Raw genomic sequence first — 19,134 nt, forward strand, 5'->3', positions numbered from 1 at the left:
GGATTTTCCACTGAGGTATGACTGTCATGAACTGAGACCCAGGCTGGGGAGAAGGAATGTCGCCACAGGCCCCCACAGGAGGCAGGAGAAGGTAGGACCTCCAAGTCCCCTGCCATTCGGAAATGTGGTCTGCAGACCAGCAGCATCAGTAGGAACTGGGAGTTATTTACCTATCACCACCAGACTGATCTTGTCTGACTCTTTGCGATCCCAGGGACTGTAGCCCGCCAGGCTCCTCCGTCCATGGACTTTTCCAGGCAAGCATCCTGGAGTGGGTTGCCATATCCTTCTCCAGGAGATCTCCCCCACCCAGGGATCAAACCCAGGTCTGCAGCATAGCAGGCAGATGCTTTACCCTCTGAGCCACCAGGGAAGCTAGTGGTAAAGAACCTGCCTGCCAATGAGACGCAGGTTCGACTGCTGGGTGGGGAAGATCCCCTGAAGGAGGGCATGGCAACCCACTCCAGGATCCTTGCCTGGAAAGTCGCATAGAGGGAGGAGCCTGCTGGGCTACAGTCCTTGGGGTTGGAAAGAGTCAGACACGACTGAAGCAACTTAGCATGCTAGGACACAGCCTCCCAGGCAGTCAACACAGCAGAACCTGCACCTCCTCACCATGTCTGGGTGAGTTCTAAGCCAGCTGTTCTCAGACTTGCATACCCGATTCAACAGTCTGGATGCCCAGACCACACTCCAGGTTATTCCCCATGAGAATGTTTTTGTTTTTTGTTTTGAAGTTTATAATGACACTTACCTCATAGGGTAGTCATGAGGATTGTTATGTTTTTAATTAATTTTTATTGGAGTATAGTTGGTTTACAATATTGCATTAGTTTCCGTGTACAGCAAAGTGAATCAGACATTCACTTTGCTTCCATATACATCCTCTGTTTTGGATTTCCTTTCCACTTAGGTCACCACAGAGCGTTGAGTAGAACTGCCTGTGCTGGATGAATTGAGATTGACATATATACACTATTGACAGTATGTATAAGATAGGGGCTTCCCTGGTGGCTCATCAGTGAAGAATCAACCTGCAATGCAGAAGACGTGGGTTTGATCCCTGGATCAGGAAGATGCCCTGGAGCAGGGCATGGCAACCCACTCAAGTATTCTTGCCTGAAGGATCCCAGGGACAGAGGAGCCTGGTGGGCTACAGTCTACAGAGTTTTTGATGGTGAGATCCCAGTATCAGTATGCCCTCCAGGCCCCCAGAAGACCATCACGTGAAACCAGCTGTGATGACGGAGGGTTCTGGGTATGTAGACAAGTGGCTGAGCTCGGGGAAAGCCCATGGAGGGGAATGACCCTGGTCTTCAACGGATCATTCTGCTGCACGAGTAACTGAGAACAGGGTGGGTTGGGATTCCACTTGCTCCTTGGCCTTCTCTCTCCCCTTCCCAGGGGACCAGCTCCATTTGTAGCTGTTCTGCTCTTTGTATTTCTGAAGAAGATAAAAATGGACTTTTTTTTGTTTTCCCCAGAGTTGAATATACTGCTTTGAACTCTGCTTTCTCCTCTGGATTCATCGGATTTTCCCATCAGAGATATGCAAACCTCTGATAATATAGTGGAATCCCCCCTGTCCTGTGTGTATGTGTGTGTGTCTGTGTCTATTACATGTAGTCAGGGGATTGATATTATTTACTCTTTGAACTTGAAGGAACTCAAAGCCGCATCAGTAAATCTATGTGACCCCAGGGCCTTGACCATCATCCCCTCCCCACTACCTTTTGGGTTCATTTCCCCCTTTTTTTTAAATTTGCACAGATTTCTCACTTCCTCTAAAATTCTTCAGTTAATTTTAGTCATTTATATTTTTCAAGGATATTCTCCACTTTGCTAAAATTTCACGATTTATCCCTAGGGGTGTGTGTATTGTATTGCCTTTTAAATCTTTGAATCTGATCTCTGGGTCTGCCCAGGTCACTTTCTCATGCCTAATTTTGTTGGTGCCCTTTTCTGCCTTTTTTGGGGGCCTTCTCGTTGAGTTTTACAGAGCCTTGTCTGTTTTCCTGATCGATTCAAATATGGATTTTCCAGGCTCACAATCATTCAGATTTCTCTTTTGTTTTTATGAAATTAAAAATAATTATATATAGCATCTTTCTAGTACACAAAGTACAGTGTACAGTGTAGGAACAGGGAGCGACCAGCAGTTCATTAGACAGTGGCTGTGTGACATTTGATCACTGCCTGCAAAGATGTTTCCTATTGTGTGTGTCTGTGTGTGGCCACGTGGCATATGGGATCTTAGGTCCTCAATCAGAGACAAAAGCCATGCCCCCTGCATTGGAAGGTTAGGTCTTCACCACTAGACCACCAGGGAGGCCCCTGTTTCCTCTGCTTGCATGTACAGATAGCATCCGCCCAGGTGAAGTCGCTCAGTTCAGTTCAGTTCAGTCGCTCAGTTGTGTCCAACTCTTTGCGACCCCATGAGTCGCAGCACCCCAGGCCTCCCTGTCCATCACCAACTCCCGGAGTTCACTCAGACTCACGTCTATTGAGTCGGTGATGCCATCCAGCCATCTCATCCTCTGTCGTCCCCTTCTCCTCCTGCCCCCAATCCCTCCCAGCATCAGAGTCTTTTCCAACGAGTCAACTCTTCACATGAAGTGGCCAAAGTACTGCTCAGTCGTGTCCAACTCTTTGCGACCCCATGGACTGTAGCCTACCAGGCTCCTCCGTCCATGGGATCTTCCACTCCGCCTGCATCTGTGTGAATTAGCCTCATAGTATCTGCTGCCTTAATCATCTTCTCTGTTGGCTTATTCTTGGTTCAACAGCAGAGAAAGTGATGGAATTGGAGATGAGAGTCAGGCAACCTGGGATTCAAACTCTCAGCCTATAACTTTGGTTTGTAACACGAAACATATTTCTTACCCACTCTGAAAGGCGTCCCTACCACCCCACTCAAGTATTTTCGGTGGAAGACTTTTAAGGGTATTTCAGTTCCTGTTCTGGGGGGAATGTGGTTTGCTCCTGCTCAATGTGATGATGGTACACTTGTGATTACTATATTGTCATCAAAGTGTGTGTGTATATTCAGATCAAAGAATACTTTCAGAATTATTTCTTTTCAAAAACTGAGCTGAAAAAATGACTATAACATTCTTTATCACCTAAGGCATCATTCTTTTGATGAATCTACGCACATATACTTGTAAAAGCAGAAACTATATTTTCTGCTTCAAAGGCAGACAAGTTAATTTTTAACTATTAACAAAGATTATTGATCACTGTGTACATATTCTCTACATTTTCATTTATTTCCGTGGACTCATTCTGTCAAAGGCTGAGGAAGGCAAACAGGATCTTTGCATTTCAAAATACACTTTGTAAGTACATTTCAAATATATTCGGATGCATTGTCATTCATCTCATACATATGCATGACTGTGATACCTCCATTGACATTTTATCTTAATTGATGAGTGCTTTCAAATTTTGTCCTTGACATATTTCAGTATCAAATGTTTCAGCAAATCAAGCTTACTTCCATCTAAGAGACTTTCTTAAAACTTCTGTTTGTGCAGATGAATTGGGTAAAGACTTGGAACATTCATTCTATGAATTTTAAACAAGGTTTTAAGCAATGTAAAAAAAGAAAAACTTCCCACTTAGTACTGCCTTGATGAATCCCATAGGTTTTCAGTGCTCATGCTTTGTCATTCGCTTCCAGGTATTTTTACTCTTCCTCTCTGATTTCTTTGTGGCCCCTTAGTTATTCAGAAGCATTATTTTTATTATTATACAGGCTCCGTGTGTCTCAGTTTTTATAGTTTTTTTCTGTGTAGTAGCTATCTAATCTTAAAGCACCGTGGACACAAAATATGCTTCAAATGGGATCAGTATTTTTAAAATTTACCAAGGCTTCATTTGTGGGCAATGATGTGATCTATACGGAAGAATGTTCCATGTGCACTGAGGACCAGTGTCAGTCCTTAGTGAGGACCAGCGTCAGGCCTTACTGAGGATGAGAGTCAGGCCTTACTGAGGACCAGAATCAGGGATTTATGAGGACCAGAGTCAGGCCTTACCAAGGACCAAAGGCAGGCCTTACCGAGGACCAGAGTCAGTCCTTAGTGAGGACCAGCGTCAGGCCTTACCGAGGACGAGCGTCAGGCCTTACCGAGGACGAGCGTCAGCCCTTACCGAGGACCAGAGTAAGGCCTTACTGGGACCAGAATCAGGAATTTATGAGGACCAGCGTAAGGCCTTACTGAGGACCAGAGTCAAGCCTTACTGAGGACCAGAGTCAGTCCTTACTGAAGACCAGAGTCAGGCCTTAGTGAGGACCAGCGTCAGGCCTTACCGAGGACGAGTGTCAGCCCTTACCGAGGACCAGAGTAAGGCCTTACTGGGACCAGAATCAGGAATTTATGAGGACCAGCGTAAGGCCTTACCGAGGACCAGAGTCAGTCCTTACTGAGGACCAGAGTCAGGCCTTAGTGCGGACCAGAGTCAGGCCTTACTGAGGACCAGAGTCAGGCCTTACCGAGGACCAGAGTCAGGCCTTACCGAGGACCAGAGTCAGGCCTTACCGAGGACCAGAGTCAGGCCTTATTGAGGACCAGAGTCAGTCCAAAGTGAGGATCAGCGTCAGGCCTTAGTGAGGACCAGCGTCAGGACTTACTGAGGACCAGAATCAGGGATTTCTGAGGACCAAAGCCAGACCTTACTGAGGACCACATTCGAGCTTCAGTAATGTCCAATTGAGGCTTTATTGAGTACTGGATTGGGTAAAGCCTGATTCCATTCCTCAGTAAGGCCTGACACAGGTCCTCAGTCAGCCCTGACACCGGTCCTCAGTCAGGCCTGACACCGGTCCTCATAAAGCCTCCTGAGGTCCTCAGTCAGGCCAGACATCACTCCTCAGTAAGGCCTGACCATGGTCCTCATAAAGCCTCCTGAGGTCCTCAGTCAGGCCTGACCCTGGTCCTCAGTGAGGCCTGACTCTGGCCTCAGTAAAGCCTGACCCTGGTCCTCATAAAGCCTCCTGAGGTCCTGAGTCAGGCATGACAGCGGTCCTCAGTCAGGCCTGACACTGGTCTTCAGTAAGGCCTGACTCTAGCCCTCAAAAAGCCTCCTGAGGTCCTCAGTCAGGTCTGACCCCGGTCCTCAGTAAGGCCTAACTATGGTCCTCAGTATTGCCTGACCTTGGTCCTCATAAAGCCTCTTGAGGTCCTCAGTCAGGCCTGACACCGGTCCTTATTAAGGCCTGACTCTGCTCCTCATAAAGTCTCCCAGGGTCCTCAGTCTGGCCTGACACCTTTCCCCAGTAATGCCTAACCGTGGCCTCATAAAGCCTCCTGAGATCCTCAGTCAGGCATGACACCAGTCCTCAGGAAGGCCTGACTCTGCTCATCAGTAAGGCCGACCCTGGTCCTCATAAAGCCTCCTGAGGCCCTCAGTCAGGCCTGACACCGGTCCTCAGTGAGGCCTGACTCTGGTCCTCAGTAAGGCCGACCCTGGTCCTCATAAAGCCTCCTGAGGCCCTCAGTCAGGCCTGACACCGGTCCTCATTAAGGCCTGACCCTGGTCCTCATAAAGCCTCCTGAGGCCCTCAGTCAGGCCTGATACCTGTCCTCATTAAGGCCTGACCCTGGTCCTCATAAAGCCTCCTGAGGTCCTCAGTCAGGCCTGACACCGGTCCTCAGTGAGGCCTGACTCTGGTCCTCAGTAAGGCCGACCCTGGTCCTCATAAAGCCTCCTGAGGCCCTCAGTCAGGCCTGACACCGGTCCTCATTAAGGCCTGACCCTGGTCCTCATAAAGCCTCCTGAGGCCCTCAGTCAGGCCTGATACCTGTCCTCATTAAGGCCTGACCCTGGTCCTCATAAAGCCTCCTGAGGTCCTCAGTCAGGCCTGACACTGGTCCTCAGTGAGGCCTGACTCTGGTCCTCAGTGAGGCCTGACTCTGGTCCTCAGTAAGGCCGACCCTGGTCCTCATAAAGCCTCCTGAGGTCCTCAGTCAGGCCTGATACCTGTCCTCAGTAAGGCCTGACTCTGCTCCTCAGTCAGACCTGACCCTGGTTCTCAGGGAAACCTGACTTTGGTCCACACTGTACCCTCTTTGTGCCCTGACTCAAGCCTGATACTCCTCCTCACTAAAACTTCTCTCCGGACCTAACTACCCGCTTACTGCAGTCCACACTCATGCCTGACTGTGGCCCTCACTAAATCCTGACTCGATTCATCACTGAAGACTGGCTCTGGTCCTCACTAACAGCTTCCATCTGGTCGTTGCGAAATCTGACTCTGGACTTCACTGTAGCCTGAGTCTGGTCCGACTAAAGGTCGACTCTCATCCGTAATAAATCCTGAATCTGGTGCTCACAAAGTCTACTCTGGTCCTCACAAAACCCTCAGCCTGGTCCTCGCTAAAGCATTGCTCTTATTCTCATGAAAGCCCAACTGTTAGTCTATACTAAAGCCTGACCCTGAGGCAATATAGCCTGTGGTACTCATTACAGCCTCAACTGGTCTTCCTAAAAGCCTCACTAAAGCCTCAGTTCAGTTCAGTCGCTCAGTCGTGTCTGACTCTTTGCAACCCCATGGACTTCAGCACGCCAGACCTCCCTGTCCATTACCAACTGCCAGAGTTTACTCAAACTCATGTTCATCAAGTCGGTGATGCCATCCAACCATCCCATCCTCTGTCGTCTCCTTCTCCTCCTGCCTTCAATCTTTCCCAGCATTAAGATCTTTTCCAGTGAGTTGGCTCTTCACATCAGGTGGCCAAAGTACTGGAGCTTCAGCTTCAGCATCAGTCCTTTGAATGAATATTCAAGACTGATTTAGGATGGACTGGTTGGATCTCCTTGCAGTCCAAAGGACTCTCAAGAGTCTTCTCCAACACCACAGTTCAAAAGCATCCATTCTTTGACACTCAGCTTTCTTTATAGTCCAGCTCTCACATCCATGAAAGCCTCATTCCTGCCCTAATGAAATTGTCTGCAGCGCCTCCTAACGTCTGACATTCAGTTCAGGTCAGTTCAGTCCCTCAGTCGTGTCCAACTCTTTGCGACCCCATGAATCGCAGCACACCAGGCCTCCCTGTCCATCACCAACTTCTGGAGTTCACTCAAACTCACATCCATCGAGTCAGTGATGCCATCCAGCCATCTCATCCTCTGTCGTCCCCTTCTCCTCCTGCCCCCAATCACTCCCAGCATCAGAGTCTTTTCCAATGAGTCAACTCTTCGCATGAGGTGGCCAAAGTACTGGAGTTTCAACTTTAGCATCATTCCTTCCAAAGAACACCCAGGGCTGATCTCGTTTAGAATGGACTGGTTGGATCTCCTTGCAGTCCAAGGAACTCTCAAGAGTCTTCTCCAACACCACAGTTCAAAAGCATCAATTCGGCGCTCAGCCTTCTTCACAGTCCAGCTCTCACATCCATACGTGACCACTGGAAAAACCATAGCCTTGACTAGACGGACCTTTGTTGGCAAAGTAATGTCTCTGCTTTTGAATATGCTATCTAGGTTGGTCATAACTTTCCTTCCAAGGAGTAAGCGTCTTTTAATTTCATGGCTGTAGTCACCATCTGCAGTGATTTTGGAGCCCCAAAAAATAAAGTCTGACACTGTTTCCACTGTTTCCCCATCTATTTCCCATGAAATGATGGGACCAGATGCCATGATCTTCATTTTCTGAATGTGGAGCTTTAAGCCAACTTTTTCACTCTCCTCTTTCACTTTCATCAAGAGGCTTTTTAGCTCCTCTTCACTGGTCCTAAATAAAGCCTGAGTCTACTGAGGCCTGACTCTGTCTGTCATAAAGCGTGACTCTGGACCTGTATTTAGAGCCTGTCTCTGGTCCATACAATCCTGACTGTAGTCCTCAGTAACGCTTGCATCTGGTCCGCACGAAAACCTGACTGTGGTCCTCATATAGCCAGACATTGGTTCACCGTACATCTGAACTCTTATCCCCACTCGTCTGACCTCGTCTTCAATACTGTCTGACTCTGATTTTTCTCACTCCTGACAGGTCCTGAATAAAACCTGCTATGTTCCCCAGTGAAGCCTCAGTAAAGCCTGTGGACCTCAGTAAAGCCTGACTCCAGTCCTCACCGAAGCCGGACTCTGATCCTTGTGTGGTTGTGTAGTCGCTCAGCCGTGTCCAACTCTCCACGACCCCGTGGACTGCAGCCTGCCAGGCTCCTCTGTCCATGGGATCCTCCAGGCAAGAACAGTGGAGTGGGGTGCCACGTTCTCCTCTAGGCGATCTTCCCGACCCGGGGATGGAAGCCGCGTCTCTTGCATCTCCTGCAGTGGCAGGCGGGATCTTTACCACTGGCGCCACGTGGGAAGCCTGGTGCATCTTGTAAAATGTAGTGTGAGCCCAGGTTTTCAGCTGCAGGTTCTAGTGCTTCATGGGGCCTGCTCTCTGTTCTCCCCGTTGTCACTGCCTGCTCACACCCGCGTCATGGTGGGACTGAAAGGCAAGGCTAAGAGCTTCATTCTTGTGCTGTCTTATTTTCTTTTAGTTTGTAGTACTAATCAAATGAAGCGCACGTCTCAAGTTGGCAGGAAGACTCCTAGATAATGACTTCCTTTAGGCATCATTGAATCTTCTCATTTAATCAATGATTTCATTATTTTATGTGGGGCTTGGTAAGGCAGCCCCTTCTCTCTGTGTGTTTGTATCTCTAGTCTTCTTGCTTTTAAAAAATTAGTTCCTGTCAAAACTATTCGTACAATTTTAAAATATTATAAAGTTCCACGTTTATTTCCTATTAGCACGCTGTCTGGACCATATTATGTAATATCATTATTTACATCTGAGAGTTTGACAAATGACCACAACTCCATTGATTCATTCTGGTGTGTTATAGGAAAAGACATTATTGGTAGCAGTGGATGCTCAGCTTCAAAACAGTGTTGAGTAAATATGACTGCTGGCTTTGCTTCTGTTTTAGCAGCTGGTGTTGGAATAATTGAGCTTTTCCTAGTGGTTCAGACAGTAAAGAATAGGCCTGCAAAGCAGGAGACCTGGGTTTGATCCCTGGGTCAGGAAGATCCCCTGGAGGAGGGCATGACAACCCACTGCAGTATCCTTGCCTGGAGAATCCCATGGACAGAGGAGCCTGGCAGGCTACAGGTTTGATACGACTGAGTGACTTAACCACAACCCACACCTAAGATATCACAGGAGGAAATAAACGATAGTATGGAATCTCCACTTAAGAAAGTCAAGAATTTTTTTCTTTTAGGAGGAAAATGTACTTTTCTCGTCTCTAACTTTGGTAAGAAAGTTTCCATGTAGGAAAAAGATGATGTTCCCTTTTCTCTTTGAAATGTTCCTTATACTTGTATCAAGTAGGGTGTCCATCCGTGTATGTGTCTGTGTGTGTATATATACATTTATATATAATTCTAGAGAGGATGGAGTTAAACAGGTAAAAATAGCAGTCACTTTAGAAATCTAGATTTGAAATACGTATAGACATGCAAGGGATTCCCTGGTGGCTCAGACGGTTCAACTGGGTCGGGAAGATCCCCTGGAGAAGGAAATGGCAACCCACTCCAGTATTCTTGCCTGGAGAATTCCATGGACAGAGGAGCCTGGTGGGCTAAGTAGCAGAGGGTCACAGAGAGTTGGACATGACTGAGCAACTTCACTTTCACTTTCATAAGACACACAAGGCAAGAAGAGGTTTTACTATGGTACATAATGGATTCTTGAATTACTGTGCACAAACACACACACACACACATACATATATGATGCTGGGAAAGACTGAGGGCAGGAAGAGAAGGTGGGTGACTAGAGGATGCGATGGTTGGATGGCATCACCGACTCCATGGACATGAAATTGGGTAAACTCCGGGAGCTGGTGATGGACCGGGAAGCCTGGCGTGCTGTGGTCCATGGGGTCACAAAGAGTCGGACGCGACTGAGCAACTGAAAAATAACAACAACAAAATACAAACATGCACACATTAATTAATAAGCTGGTCTGTCTCCCTCCTGAAGTCACATATGGACAAGCCCACTGCGTTTGTAGGTTTGTAAGGACGCTTTGTCTCTGTGACAATCCCTGCTCTACTTTATCTTTGCCTGTATCTCAAAACAAAGGCATCAGAGTTTTGCAAGGTCACAAAAACCTTTCCCTTTACAAATCATCTTACACTGAAAGGAACTTTAAACCTATTTTCAGGTTCCATTCTTCCCCTCTCCTCCTTACGTCAAGGTGACTTCAACAGTGAAGTCTGTATAGATAATGAATTTCTGCAAGAGAGAAAAAAGTTGATTGGAATTTTGGCCCCTAAACGTCCAGATGGCATTTATGATTGACAAACATACAAAGGCACTGACATGCATTTTAGGATGAAAGGCAAAGGAGGCCATGTCTGTCCTGGTTGGTGCCCCCTCTCTGAAGAGGAGCCTGAATAATTCGCTATTTTTACGGGAAAGATTACAAGTCTGTTGGGGCTTGCTGAGCGGCTCAGGAATAAAGAACCCACATGCAGGGGACGCGAGTTCCATCCCTGGGTGGGGAAGAGCCCCTGGAGGAGTAAGTGGCAACCGGCTCCAGTATTCTTGCCTGGGAAATTCTGGGACAGAGGAGCCTGGCGGGCTACAGTCCATGGGGTCACAGGCAGTCAGACACAACTGAGCGGCTAGACAACAGATCTGTTGGGCTATTATCCTTTCTCATGTTTGTCACCATAACAACTTCAAAATAACTCTTAATATTCACGAGACGAATAGACTTTGTTTCGGGAGATCAGTGTCTTATTACCAGCTAAGAGAGGATCAGAAGCTAGGTTTGTCTGTCCATACCAGTCTGAGCTTCTGTCTCCATCTTCTCTCTTGTTTACTGTCAGAGAAGCACTATGGTTAACTGGGCAACTCACTCCACTGGCAGGCTCCAAGGCCCTGGAGATGTCTCTTCCAGGAAAACCAGAGAGGATGCAGTTACAATAGGTAAAAATACTCCAGTCGTCTTAGACGTCTAGATAAGAAACAGGAGTAGACACACAAGGCAAGATGATGTTTGATTACGATACATAATGGATTCCTGAAACGCTTAAGTGTAATTAAAGATATAAAAAGGACAGAGGGAAACTTCTAGAACTGCTATGCATACCCAGCGCTGTAATGAGATGCTTTTTTGAGACACAGCACTACTTGCAGACTCTCCTCCTGTAACAACAATAAAGAAAAGAAAATCGAAAGGGAAGGCAGCTTAGGGGGACAAAGACGCCGCAGACAGGGAGCTGGGTGCAGGTGGTGCTGACCGACGGAGCTCGGGCAGGAGGGAGGAGGTGAGGGAGCCTTATGGGTGGTAGAAACATTTTCAAGGGTGCCAGGTAAATGTCCCAATTTTATTGGCCGTTGAATAAAACTGAAAGCAAGTCAATGGTAGTCTATATCCTGGAGATTCAGTACACTTAACTCTATTTTGCAGGGAGTAGCACATCCAGAATTTGCTTGGCAACAGCTCAAGGAAGCCATATTTCTCTTGATATATACCGCAAATTAAGTTTGCATGCATGCGTGTGCTCAGTCGTGTCCGACTCCTTGTGACCCCATGGACTGTAGCTCTCCAGACTCCTTTGTCCGTGGGATTCTCCAGGCAAGAATCCTGGAATGGGTTGCCGTTTCCTCTTCCAGGGGATCTTCCTGACCCAAGGATCGAACCTGTGACTCCTGTATTGGCAAGCAGATTCTTTACCGCGGGCACCACCTGGGATGCTTAAAAACGGGCCCTACTTGGAATTCTTTCTCGGTGCTCTTCCCCAGGACATTTCTTGAGGGCAGGTGTCTTTTACAGCGTTGCGGGCCAAGCGTCCAGAAGGCCTGGTTTTAAGTTGTTGTTACAGGAAGTGGCCACAAGAGGCAGCATTTCCCAACGCTCTGCCTGGTTACTGGGGAAACCAGAGGTTGGGGAAAGGCATGTTGCTGGGTTGTGCATCCCAGCAGAAAGCGCTTACGACTTCTAATTTTATATTGGAGTATATAGTGGGTTTGATCATCTTCAGGTACATCTGTGTGGATGCAGGGAGCATCATCGCATTCATTTTTTATGCATTAGTTGCTCAATTGTGTCTGACTCTCTGTGATTCCGTGGACTGTAGCCCACCAGACTCCTCTGTCCGTGGGATTCTCCAGGCAAGAATACTGGAGTGGGTTGCCATTTCCTCCTCCAGGTGAGTAATACTCCACTGGATACATGCACCATATCTTCTGTGTCCATTCCTTTATTGATGGACCTTGTTTCTTTCTGCTCTCAGGGAGATTTGTTTTCCTTTTCTCTCTCTCTTTTTATCATCTGAAATCTTCCTACCTTCACTTCTCCTGAGAACAGGGATCTTCTTCAAGTTGCTAATCCTACTCAGAGCTTATCAGCTTTGATAAATACTCCCTGAATAAATGGAGAGAGGGAAAAATAAATCTGATCGAAATTTGAGTGGATCAAAGATGATGTGATTTCATTAACAATAAGTTTAAATCTAAGCAGATTATTCAGCTTTGTATCAAATGGAATTTTATGGATGGGAGAATTTTTAAAATAACAGAAATCCATTCACTTTTGCCAACCCTGTTCTCTAATTAGTTTGAAAACTTACCTGCTAGCCATTATGTGCAAGAAACATATCAGATACTGTGAAAATGAAAGTCACTCAGTCGTGTCTGACTCTTTGCGACCCCACGGACTACACAGTCCATGGAATTCTCCAAGCCAGAATACTGGAGTGGGTAGCTGTTCCCTTCTCCAGGGGATCTTCTCAACCCAGGGATGGAACCCAGGTCTCCTGCATTGCAGGTGGATTCTTTACCAACTAAGTCACAAGGGAAGCCCAGGAATACTGGAGTGGGTAGCCTATCCCTTCTCCAGGGGATCTTCCTGACCCAGGAGTAGAACCGGGGTCTTCTGTGTTGCAGGCGGATTCTTTACCAACTGAGCTGTAATTCACAAGCTAGGGGTAACTGGACAGAATCAAGACATACCACCGATGGAAAAGGAAAAAGGGAGGCATATATTTAAACTGTCGTTTGGCTCTGGTTACTTCTCAGTGGGATGTTCTGGGGGTTGAAATGATGTGTTCGTTCTCTTGGGAAGACGTCCATGCTGCCGTGGCCCCTGCATGTGGAGCTGGCTCCCTCCCAGTTCACGGCGGGTCAGAGACACACGCACAGTCACCTGCTTCTGGAGGCCAGAGGGTCCCCTGATCCTGTGGTTCCTGGAGCCGACGAGACACGCTGAGCCCTTACAGAATGCTGCTCAGTTAAGAATTCTTTCCAGCCACAACGCAACACTGCCTACGTGAGTTCTCTGCCTATAGACCTATTCAGCTGCACTTCATGGAGGACAATTCTTCCCCAAATATCCCCTCAGGACAGAACATTCTGCCACCACATCGCATGGCTGAATAACCCACCTGGGAGCTTCCTCCTGCTGATATCTCTTCAGTTCTTACACTTTTGTTTCTCCTTTAAAAACCAGGGGAGTCCCGCCACCTCCTAAATAGAGTCCCCAAATCTCACCTTTCTCCCAAAGCTCCCAACTGGGTTGCATTCAGCCATGTGCCAAGGGTTCCCACGTCGCCTTTGTAGGAAAGCAACTCCATCGCATCTAGACCACAGCTTCCCAAGGATGCCCTGTTGTTAATCATGCCCTTCCTCTTCTCTGACCCCACTGCTGAGTTTGGAGTGGGGTTCTGCTCATCCAGCTCATTTGCGTTTACCTTGTGTGTGCTCACTCACGTTGGACTCTGCCACCCCATGGACTGTAGCCCACCAGGCTCCTCTGTCCATGGAATTCTCCAGGCAAGAATACTGGAGTGGGTGGCCATGCCTTCCTCCAGGGGATCTTCCTGACTCACGGATCAAACCCGGGTCTCCTACCTTGCAGGTGGATTCTTTACCACTGAGCCACTTGGGAAGCCTCCTTTACCTTAGACTCCACCATAGAGATGGAGCATCTCTATGAAACTCTAGACCTTGGGGAGTCCTGCCCCCCCACCCTCAAACCTGATCCCAAATTCGTGGTTAAGCCCATCGTCACTGAACCAAGTCAGCTTGAAAACGCCATTACTCACCTGGGGATTGGCTTCTCCCCAGAATGAGTGGTCTGGCAATTCCATAGGTTTTTTTCTTTCCAATTAAATTTTTTTTTTTTATATTGGAGTATACGTGATTTGGGTCTTCCAGTGTAGCTCTGTGAAAAAGAATCCGCCTGCCAATGCAGGAGACGTGGGTTCTATCCATGGTTCTGGAAGATCCCCTGGAGGAGGAAATGGTAACCCACTCCAGTATTCTTGGCTGGAGAATCCCGTGGACAGTCCACGGGCTACAGTCCATGGGGCCAGAGAGAGCCGGACAAGACTGAGTGCACACACACACACACACACACACACGTGCTTGACTGACAATGCTGTGTTAGTTTCAGGCGTAGTGCGTATCTGTTAATCCCCAAATACTCAAATTTATCCCTCCCTCCCTCTTTCCTCTTTGGTAACCAAAAGTTTGTTTCCTAGCTCTGAGTTTGTGTGTTTTGTAAGAAAGCTCACTTACACCATTTTTTAAAATTCCACATAAAAGTTACGTCACGCACCATTTGGTTTTGTGGGAGGAGGGGGCTGACTTACATCACTTAGTATGATCATCTCTGGGTCCATCCATGTTGCTGAAAATGCCTTATCTCATTTTTTATGACTGAGTAATATTCCATTTTCTTCCCCACACCATCATCTGTGTCGATTCCACTGTTGATAGATTCAGAGGGCCACTACCACTCTGTGATGTTCTTAAGAAGTCCTTAAAAGGGCATTAACTGTATATCTGTTCTCCCGCATTACTTTAATTCAGACCTTCAAATCCTGTCACAGAACTATAATCATCTGCACAATCGTTTGCTTTTGAATTGATGCTTTTGAACTGCGGTGTTGGAGAAGACTCTTGAGAGTCCCTGGGACAGCAAGGAGATCCAACCAGTCTGTCCTAACGGAGATCAGTCCTGGGTGTTCATTGAAAGGACTGATGCTGAAGCTGAAACTCCAACCCTTTGGTCCCCTGATGCGAAGAACGGACTCACTGGAAAAGACCCTGATGCTGGGAAAGATTGAGGGCAGGAGGAGAAGGGGACGACAGAGGATGAGATGGTTGGATGGCATCACCAACGTGGTGGACATGAGCTTGAGCAAGCTCCCAGAGTTGGTGATGGACAGGGAGGCCTGGTGTGCTGCAGTCCTTGGGGTCGCAAAGAGTTGGACACGACTGAGCGACTGAACTGAACTGAACTAATACAATTGTTTCCTTAAGGTTTTCCTCACTTGCTCTGTGATTTATCATCCTGAAATATTGGGTTGGCAAAAAACTTCATTCCAAGTTTTTCCATAACATCTTCCTAACTTTGTGGCCAACCGAGTAGAATAGTAGTGCTTTCCTCTGCCGTGTTCAGGGACCAGTGATGTCGCTTTATGCCCAGGGACTCCACACACAGACCTCAGGCCAGACAGGCCAGCTCAGGACACACGCTAGGACACAGTGAATAAGACGCACAGACTGATCCATCCTTAAATTGAAACGCTTCTTCTTTGTTTTGAAAGCCATTCTAGCACATACAGATTCCTCTATGTATGAAACTGTCATTGCAGTTTGGTGTCACTCTGACCAGGGTTAATTAGGCATTAGCCTCATTAAGAGCCAAGTGAACCGGCTGCTCAAAAAATTCCTAAGAGGGGTGTCAGGGAGGAAAGAGAAGCCTCCATGGAGGAGAGCTTTTATAATAGAGCAGACCTGGAGAAAGGAGTCAGAGGCTCACAGGAAGCAAATCGCGGTCTCACAGCTGTCTTCCTCCATCAGGAGGGAAAACGGTCAGATGTGAAGACGGGGAACTGAGCCTGTGTGTGTCAGCTCTTAGTCAGCATGGGCAGAAGTAAGGCTCTCAGACAAACTGGAATTGCAGGCCGAGGAGGAGAGTTTTGCACTGGGACGTCCCTGGTGGTCCAGCAGCTAAGACTCCATCCTCCCAATGCAGGGGGCCGCCCAGGGTCAGACCCTGTCAGGGATCTACACCCCATGTGTCACAACGGAGATCAAAGATCTCACTTGCTGCAACTGAGACACTGCACAGCCAAATGAATAAATAGAAACACACATTTTGAAAATACCAGCTGAACAGAAGGGGATGGACTGAGAGCCTAGCTATACAGGGAAGTAAGTCAGAAAGGTGCGGAAATACTGCAAACAGTGGCCAACTTTATTTCGGGGGTGCCAAAGTCACTGCAGATGGTGACTGCAGCCATAAAATTAAAAGACCCTTACTCCACGGAAGGAAGCTTATGACCAACCTAGACAGCATATGAAAAAGCAGAGACATTACTTTGCCAACAAATGTTTGTCTAGCCAAGGCTATGGTTTTTCCAGTAGTCATGTATGGATGTGAGAGTTGGACTGTGAAGAAAGCTGAGCGCCGAAGAATTGATGTTTTGGAACTGTGGTGCTGGAGAAGACTCTTGAGGGTCCCTTGGACTGCAAGGAGATCCAACCAGTTCATCCTAAAGGAGATTAGTCCTGAGTGTTCATTGGAAGGACTGATGTTGAAGCTGAAACTCCAATACTTTGGCTACCTGATGCAAAGAATGGACTCACTGGAAAAGACCCTGATGCTGGGAAAGATTGAGGGCAGGAGGAGAAGGGGACGACAGAGGATGAGATGGCTGGATGGCATCACCGACTCCATGGACTTGAGTTTGGGTGGACTCCTGGAACTGGTGATGGACAGGGAAGCCTGGCATGCTGTGGTCCATGGGGTCGCAAAGAGTCAGACACGACTGAGCGACGGAACTGAAGTGAACTCAGAAAGAGAAAAACTTGTATGTTCATACATACATACGGAATTGAGAAACGTGGTACTGATGAACCTGTTTGCAGGGTAGGAATAGAGATGCAGACGCAGAGAATGGGATGAACTGAGGGAACAGCACTGATGTATACACAACACCAGGCGTAAAGCGCACAGCTAGTGGGCAGCTGCCGGACAGCACCGGGAGCTCAGCTCACGGCTCTGTGATGACCCAGAGGGGTGGGATGTGGGGAGGAGAGGGAGGCTCAACCGGGAGGGGATCTCTGTCTACTGAGAGCTGATGGATGCTGCTGTATGGCAGAAACTAACACAGCACTGTAAAGCAATTACTCTCCAGTAGGGAAAATAAAGATATACTTCATTCTTAGAAGAAGAAAAGAAACCAAGAAATGCAGTTGGTTGTTGGTCTATTTTAAACCTTCACAGATTTCACAGCAGTGGGAGCCAGCTGACAAAGCGTAACAACTGCAAGTCTTCAGCTCAGACCAGGAGCAGCTGGCTCGAGGGAAAGAAAGGAAAAGGATGTCCCTCGTTTACCGTAACGGATGCAACTCCTAAGCGTCAACCTGCAGCTACAGGGAAGGACAGTCCTGAAGCGGACATCAAGAGCAAGAGATGGGAAAATGGTCATCCGTGAGAGAATTCACCTTGCTTCTATGCTGACGTCATTAACGTGCCCTGAAGGCGTGAGCTGGCTTCTTTTATTTTAATGACAAATTTGGAATCATCCCAGATGTCTTCCCTTGTGCATCCCAAAAGTACTCTGCATGTTTCTATGTTTATCATCTATTCATGACACACTGACTGTATACCGACTCCATTCACTATATGTACGTTCATTGCCTAGTGAGTGGATGATAAACCTTCGCATGGGATCAACGTATAGAGAATGAATGAATAATGGCATGTTTTATGAACGTCTTAGTTGCATTTCTTCCCAGGTGGTGCTTGTGGTAAAGAACCCATCTGCTAACGCAGGAGACATAAGAGACGCATGTTCGATCCTTGGGTGGGAAGATCCCCTGGAGGAGGAGGAGGATACTCCAGTATCCTTGCCAGGAGAATCCCACGGACAGAGGAGCCTTGTGAGGCTACAGTCCATGGAGTCGCAAAGAGTCGGACACAACTGAAGTGACTTAGCACGAACACACCTCTTTAGATCCTACCTACACCTCAAGTAAGACTTAAATTAGCAGAGAAGTTGGATCTATTATCTTTTTGGACATGGCTCTGCTTTCTAATTCTGTCCACAGCTTTCTGTGAGTAAATTTTAGAAGAACCCTAAACAAATACTAAATCGTCAGGCTGATTATTTGTATAACGTGCATTCATAGTGAAACACTCATTGACAGAGCCTACTATTTGTGCAAATATAACATACATACGTGGCTTCCCTTCTGAATGACAGAGATGGTTTAGAATTATGTAGAATGCATAGCAGACTTAATGGTGAGCTGACCTAGCTGCATGAGAAACGTCTGTTTGCACAGAAATTTAACGTCTTTATCAAAAGTCTGTCTTCATATTTTAAGGCAAATTTTGGGAAACTGGCAAATTTCCTTTGTCATGTAAAAAGTTTTCTTTCTAATCTCCATCTTATTAATAGTGCCTTTGCGTGCTTAGCCGCTTCAGCTGTGTCTGACTCTTTGTGACCCCATGGACTGTAGCCCGCCAGGCTCCTCTGTCCATGGGATGCTCCAGGCAAGAATACTGGAGTGGGTTGCCATTTCCTTTTCTAGGGGATCTTCCCAACCCAGGGATTTTTCCTGGGTCTCTTAATGTCTCCTGCATCAGCAGGCAGGCTCTTTACCACCAGCACCGCCTGGGAAGTCCCTTTATTAATAGCAATACAGCTAAAATTTGAAATAAAAATTCAAATATCACATCATGCTTATAATTTTTGGTCATATCTATACAATCTGAATCAATATATTGGGTGGGACAAGAACTTTGTTTGGCAGTTTTCCATAAGATGGTATGGGGCCAGCCCAATAGGAAACTCTCCTCCAGTTGGCCACCTTTGGAGTACAAAGAAATTCAACACGGTGAAATCTCACAAATGAGATTAATTGCGTACAAGCACAATTTTTGACTCAAACATTTTCAGGATCAGGGTTGACAGCAATTAAGAGAACAAGGGATACACGCTAAAGCGCAGACAGAAGATCCGCGTAAGTTCCGTATCTCTGAACTGCAGGATGTCTTATGCATCTGAAGATGACTTCGCCTGCAAGAATCTTCCCACCCCCGCCCCCCAGCACTCCTACCCCATTTAAACTTTAGAGTCCACCTCTGGAAAAACTGGAGC

The 19,134-nt window shown here is 47.2% G+C and overlaps 1 protein-coding gene across 12 annotated transcripts in view; it reads right to left on the bottom strand.

Annotated features, from left to right (window-relative positions):
* The window catches only part of LOC138431411 (patatin-like phospholipase domain-containing protein 4), a 120,781-nt gene that overhangs the window by 12,169 nt on the left and 89,478 nt on the right, over positions 1-19,134 (bottom strand). Inside the window, exon 8 of one of the 12 annotated variants that reach the window (XM_069573533.2) lies at positions 9,642-9,913. The exons of 7 other annotated variants lie outside the window; for them this stretch is intronic. In XM_069573533.2, coding sequence (XP_069429634.1) covers positions 9,776-9,913 — 138 coding nt within the window. In that variant the 3' untranslated portion in view covers positions 9,642-9,775. Of the gene's footprint in view, positions 1-9,641; positions 9,914-19,134 lie in introns of those variants that run through there. 4 more of the 12 variants (XM_069573537.2, XM_069573546.2, XM_070289547.1 and 1 more) reach the window with 4 other exon arrangements.

The sequence above is a fragment of the Ovis canadensis genome, chromosome Y (assembly GCF_042477335.2).
Source record: "Ovis canadensis isolate MfBH-ARS-UI-01 breed Bighorn chromosome Y, ARS-UI_OviCan_v2, whole genome shotgun sequence".
Lineage (NCBI taxonomy): Eukaryota > Metazoa > Chordata > Mammalia > Artiodactyla > Bovidae > Ovis > Ovis canadensis.